Here is a 6678-nt window from a genome sequence, read left to right as displayed (position 1 = left end):
CATAGGTGATGCGTGGAGGGGGCAGCAGGGCAGGCCCTATGAGGAGAAGCTAAGGGACCAGAACCTGTTCAGCCTCCACGAGAGAAGGCTGAGGGGGGGATCTAGGGGCCTGTTGCAAACTAGTCAGAGGGGACCAGCAGGCACTGGGGGAGTCCCTGTTCCCCCGAGCACTACCAGGAGTGACTAGAAATAACGGCCACAAGCTGGCAGAGGGTAGATTCAGATTAGACATCAGGAGGCGCTACTTCACGGTCAGGGCGGCTAGGATCTGGAACCAACTTCCAAGTGAAGTGGTGCTAGCTTCTACCTTGGGGGTCTTTAATACAAGGCTAGACAATCACCTTGCTGGGGTCGTTTGACCCCAGTACTCTTTCCTGCCAGGGCGGGGGGTCAGACTTAATGATCTGCTCAGGTCCCTTCTGACCCTACTAACTAGGAAACTATGATATCACTGAGCAGTGGAAGCTCCTGCAAGTCAAAGCTTTAACTAATATACAACCTTCCTTAGACACCATTTTCTTTCTCCATTCCAACCTCATGATCAGGCTGATTGGTAACTTGATTAATACCTGATTGAAATGATCAGCCCAACTGATACCTTCAAAGATCTATGACCATATATCCAGAATATCTATTCATTTTTGCAATTAAAAGAATGTTTATGTATAGATGAGATGTAGCATTCCTGAAAGTTGCTGGACTGACAATCCTGGGGACTGAAGCCTACTATATAACCAGAACAAACTTGATTCTCATCTTACTTGCATCAGTGTAAATAAGGAGTAATTCTAGTGAAGTCAAGTGGTATAAAACAATTCTAAGTGAGATCAGATCCAGGCCCACTGAACACGGCAGACAGGCAGTAGCCCTGCAGTCTTTATTAAACTGACCTGGCAACAAGCCACAGAGCAAACCTAGCGGGAGCACTTGGAGAACATAAGAACCTACGAATATAAGAAGTGCTATATTGGGTCAGACCACTGGTTCTTCTCACCCAGTATTCTGTTTCCACCTGTGGCACAAAGGAGCATAGATCATTCTCTAAAGAACTTCCCTAATGGGATCTCTGCTGGGGTATAAACTTGGGCAACAAATCTGTGTCAATAAAGATGGTTAGTTTGGGGCTCAGTTCTGCAAGGGTCTGAGCACTCTGGTACTGATGTATCAATTTGTTCAACTTCAAGCAGGTGAGCAGTCCATTTATTGCAATAATTATTCCAAATTCATTTTGACTTAAACTTAAGCACATACTAAAGTGCTAAGCAAATACTAATGTGCTAATGCTAAACTAAGCATATGCTAAAGTGGTTTTTTGGATTGGGACCAGAATTCTCACTGTCTTGCAGGATTAAGCCCTGCTTGAGATGGACACTTGTCTGGTGGGAGCTTGTGTAAGATTGCCAGGTCCACTCTACAAAGGCTGCTGAACATCTATCAGCTGGTAGCTGTGGATCACTGCTGACCTAAGCTGGAATCAAAGCAGTGAACCAGAGGTGAAGGGCCCAATAAATATCCTGTTACAAATCTCTTTACACATCTTCCAAGCTGTCTGGTCCCCATTATTAGTCAACACTGTTGTCTGCTCAAATGGAGATAAAAGCATTTTCTGTTCTCTAAGGGATGAGAACTCAAGTTTCAGAAGTTAAAAAAATGTCTGGAAAATCTGATGGTGATGATAAAAAACCCTCTCAATTACAAAAATGTATACCTTAAATACCAGAGGTGTCTTTAACATTCACTCCAGTTTTATTGGCATGCATTCATTCCTTTTGGAGGCAAGTCTAATCCTTTGCACCCTGAGCACTCTTTGCCTGATTCTCATGGGCAAATAACCAGCAGCAGGGCCAGAAAAAACTCTAGAAGACTCTCATGGGGAAAACTGGGGTGTCATTTATGTTGTTCCTGTGCTTGCTCCTATGGGGCATTTAGAAAATCCCTAAACCAGAACATGAACTGCTGTACACTGGCCTCATACTGGGAGTGAAGCTGATTTACACCTATTGAAGATCTAGCTCCAGATGATTAATTTAAATCCTTAGAGTTCCCATTTGTTTACACTGTGCTTTTTTATGCTTCTGGTGCCCCCTCCCCATTTTGCTCTTCCAAATACGATAAAAAGAAAAGGTGAAATACCAAGAGGAGCATCATATGACCTAATTACTTTGGAAAGGGTTTTAGCTATAGTATTAAGTCCTCAGTGAAAAGACACAAACAGAATACCAGCTGGTTTGTCATGTTCCTATGTTCTTGCAAAACTTAGGATTGTTTCCATGGCACGGCCGCAGAACTAATCAAGGGGTAAAATGATGGTTCTGATGCAGTCACACAGTTTTGCCACTGACTTCAATGAAGCCACAATTTCAACCAAGACCTCTGAAAAGCAAGATGGTAACTGAACTGGAAACAACAGATCTATAGTTTTTGCCATTCAGGAATAAATAAAGTGGTGATTAGATTGCCAGTAGTTAACTTGTCCCCAGGGACCACAGTTCTTTTCCCTACAATAGGGTGTCTGTGGAAAACAGTAATGACAACTATATGAACTCTGTTGCCTCACACTGACCTGAATGTTGACATCTTACCAGGCCCTGTTCACATTTTAACCCCCCATTAACTAGACTCATCCATTAAGAAAATACTTCTAAAATGTAGAACAGGAAACAGGTGCTGACAGATGAACATTAAAGAAGAACAAGGCAAAGAAGGAACTAGGGCTAAAAACAGATTTCATTTTTGTTGCAGCACCAGCTGTGCCAGGATACATACCAGCACAGCTGATCTGACTGATCACCAAAAACAGATGTTGCCATTGTCCTGCAGGGTCAGGCCCTTGCTGCTCTCAGGGCTTCAGAGGCCCAATCCAGCTCTAATGTGTGCCCTGGGAATCCTCTGCAGGGGATTCCCAGGGTGCAGCAACATGAAACACATATCCCAGGAATCCTGCAGGGTATGTATTGGCAAGCATGGAAAAGGGAACTCCCGTAGTGGTTACCTGTTCCATGTTTTTAGACTGAGCCCCAAATCAGGGATTTCTGGGGAGTATCTCTGCAAGAGGGGCACCTGGGATGGTGCTCCCAAGGCTTCAGGGACTTGATCCTGTGCATCTGGGGAATTCTCCTGGGCCCCTGAAGCCCTGGGAAAACCTGCCTGGGGTGACTGGAGAGCATGGGCAGCTCTAGGCTGCCTACATTCTCCTGGCATAAAGCAAACATTATGTCAGCTGCAAAAAAGCAGAACAAATTTATACTACCTGTTGTCACAGCCACAATTTTGGGCATTTGTGGAATGACAAGGGGCATGGATGCCTGTTTGTTTGGACTTTGTGCTGCCATAAAAACTTGTATGGCACCACAAAGGCAACAGTTGTTTCCAGTCTATGAGGCAGAGGTAAAATTCTTCTGCTTCTTCAGAGAAGCATGAAGCATGTCAGAACTAGTGAATATGAACAGGGAAAAGAACCTGTGAATTGTTTTCTGTTTTTAATTAATAAAGGACTCATAACTGCTGACCCAAAATGATGAACTTTGGTGTACAAGTTTGCAGCGTGGACAGAAAGGTAAACATTTTCAAAAGTGCCAGTGGGACTTAGGAACCCAAATCCCATTGACTTTACCTCTGAAAGTTTGTTATTATGGGTTTGAGACCAATACCAAGTTGCGTGGTCTTATGTGAACTGTGGAACAAATCTTGCTTTTGCCTGTCCTCTGCTGTGGGTGGAGTTAAATCTACATAGAATGGTCCATGGTGGCTCCCTGGATGTTTGAGTGGTAGGACCAAGAAGAGGCCAGAAGAGAAGTGTATGGGAGCCCAGTGAATCCACTCAGTACAAATCTACTGTCATTGGCCATTACCTGAGGTGCAAAAGCATCAGCATAAATTGCTACTCTGTGACTACAGCAAGGGCCATGGAGTGGCTTTTCTTCTACTCTGAGGCACATCATACTCCCCAGAACACCTGACTGGCCCCCTCTGAAGCTGGGCTTGCCAGAAGGGACAGGATTAAACAGCTTGGTTTGGGTAACTTGCAAGGAAACTGTACCTGAGTGCGTGGTTCCTGGCCAAGCTTGGCTGACGCTCCTGCAGCATCTCAAAAATATTTGGCTGGCGAAGAAATGCAACAATCTTATCATTGTAAGCTGGAAAAGAGAAAGACCATGGGAGCTTTTCTTTACTAAACAATGACACTTCGGGAGGTCACTACAAGTGAAAAATACCAATCAAATTGTGATAATACAGTATATAGAGCGCACTGAGAGTAAGTTGCAAAATAATGCAAAATGATTGCCTCCTTGGGCTCATCTACACATGCAATTAGTGTGCCTGAATAAACTTTGGTGCAATTCACGTCAGAGTTTACTGCTCCCAGGGTGCAGAGTTTACATGTGCTCTTTGGACAGCAGCACATCGGGCTGGAACAGAGGCCTTGGTGGCTCCCTGGATGTTTGAGTGGTAGGACCAAGAAGAGGCCTGGAGCTGCTCTGCCCCAGCTCAACATGCTGCACAGGGGCTGGTTTGGACACAAGAGTGCTACAGTGCAGTGCTAGCTGGCACACTGTAGCACCCTCATGACCCAGACAGCCCTGGTCACTGTTTACATGTGCATTGTGGGAAAGTAAATAACTCCACCATAGGATAGAACTTGTGTCAGGCAGTAGTATCCTACAGTGGAGTTAATTAGTTTACTCCGGCCTAATAGTGCTGCTCATATAGACAGTGGGTATGTCTATCTGCGCATTAAGGCACTTTTTCCAAAAGGCATTAAATTTAGTACTTCCAATGTGATGTACTAAACGAATGCGCATTAAGCTGCCTTAACGCGCATGGTTTGTAAATGACACTTAATGTGCAGTAGCTTATTTTACTGTGTATTAGCATAATAGCATGTTTTTTTATGTGGTGCTTTAATGTGCAACAAAATATTCTACTGCACATTAAAGTGCACATGTACACGTGCCCAGTCATGCTTTAGTGTGGAGCTAATTAGTCAACTCTGCATAAAGCACACATGTAGATGCCCCTCACTGAGAAAGAGCTGGTGAAAAGTGAGAAGAGGGATGTACTTATTAAATGGTCCTTAAACACTTTCTGCCAAACGCCACTTGCAAGAGAAAACAAAGGCCTGACTTACCCAGAGGCAATGCTTCATGGTGGTGCTGGTTTCGAATAGCTGTTACGAGGCTGTTTCCTGGCCTGGTCATCAGAGAAACTCCCCTATTTCGGGAAACTTCTGAGGCCTAGAGTGAAAAAGGGAAAAACAAAATATTGTAACTTAGATGGTCAGCAACACATAAGCTGATGAAACCTCTTATACTTTTTCTTTTCCATGACTTCAATCCAGGGCCATGAACAGGAAAACTGAGTTTTTTAAAAAAAGTTATTGGCCAGAGTTTTTGACATAGCATCCTAAAGCAGGACGCAGCACATGCATGTTAATAACATAACAATTACCTTAGGCAAAAACTTTCAAGACCAGCAATAGCTTTCCATTCTGATGGTCAAATTTTCAGCCAGCTTCAGGAAGACACTTAATTCTCTGTTTCCAAATGGATGCCTACAGTTAAACTTGTCTACACTATAGAATTTGGCCTCTAACTGTGCTTGCACAGATAGTTAAAGCAAAGCTTTCCTAGCATAAATTCAATTATACCAGTATAAAAAATGCTAATGCTGGGATAACTTATTTAGGTTCTTTGAAGTAAAATAAGCTATAACAGTTTAAACACTTTGTACTAAAATAACTGTATTTACACTAGATATTTTATAACATCACACCCTACTTACTTTTGTAAAAAAACATCTCCTTAGCCAACATAGCTGGGCAGGTTAAAATGTGTACATACAGAGAACAGGCCTTTACACCCAATTATCACACTCAATTTTCTGGACAAATGCCCCACACATGAAGAAATAGGCACCTATGCAATTGTATAAAAAAATGGACTTTTTTTTTTTTTTTAATTTGGCCGTAACATGTTTACCTGGCATCTTGGGATGGAAATCATTATTGGAATAGCATGAATAAAACACAGAACTGGAATAGAAAACATTCTTCTTTAACTGGGTTTGTGTTAGTATGAATGGAAATTATGCACGTGGACTTAAAAGAGAAAACACTTTGATGAACAGAAACAGGATGGGCCAAATCCAACAAACTCTTGAGAAAGTTAACTGACATCTCAGGCCCTTTATGTGGATTTTAGATCCTGGTTCTCCTGGGAAGCATGTAACTGCATAAGCTGGAGAGAAATGGAAGAGCAGAAAGAGAAGCCTTCTAAACATTTGTCCAATAGCTTAGTGCAGGGATTGTCAACCGGGAGTATGCATACCCCCAGGGGTACTTAGAAAGTTCCTAGGATGTACGCATGGGTGGGCAGGGATGAAGCACTGCCACTCAGCACCTCGTGCAGCCACCTCCTAAGAGCGGGGCCGGGGGGGGAGGTGGAGTGGGGGGGTGACAGCAGTGGCGCCCTTCTGTGGCACGCATCCACAGCCACAGCCACCGCCATCCACCACCCTGCACCCCCGCCACTGCATGCAATCCCCTCCCTCTCCACAATGCTGCGTCTGGCCGCCACCAGGCCCGCTCCCCCACCTCCTCTGCATCTGCCACCAGAAGGGGTACTCTCCTTAAAAAAGGTTGAAAACCCCTGGCCTAGTGATTAGGGCACTTGGTCAAGA

The 6678-nt window shown here is 44.0% G+C and overlaps 1 protein-coding gene across 2 annotated transcripts in view; it reads right to left on the bottom strand.

Annotated features, from left to right (window-relative positions):
* The window catches only part of HECW1 (HECT, C2 and WW domain containing E3 ubiquitin protein ligase 1), a 367526-nt gene that overhangs the window by 68182 nt on the left and 292666 nt on the right, over positions 1-6678 (bottom strand). For both annotated transcript variants that reach the window (XM_019509098.1, XM_019509100.1), the window contains exons 16-17: positions 5129-5234; positions 4040-4136 (exon numbers count right to left, since the gene is read on the bottom strand). In XM_019509098.1, the coding sequence (XP_019364643.1) occupies positions 4040-4136; positions 5129-5234 (203 nt within the window). The remainder of the gene's footprint in view (positions 1-4039; positions 4137-5128; positions 5235-6678) is intronic.

The sequence above is a fragment of the Gavialis gangeticus genome, unplaced genomic scaffold, assembly GCF_001723915.1.
Source record: "Gavialis gangeticus isolate Ggan-Ray unplaced genomic scaffold, GavGan_comp1, whole genome shotgun sequence".
Taxonomy (NCBI): domain Eukaryota; kingdom Metazoa; phylum Chordata; order Crocodylia; family Gavialidae; genus Gavialis; species Gavialis gangeticus.
The sequence above is the reverse complement of the archived record's forward strand: the minus strand, read 5'-3'. Positions and strand labels throughout refer to the sequence as shown.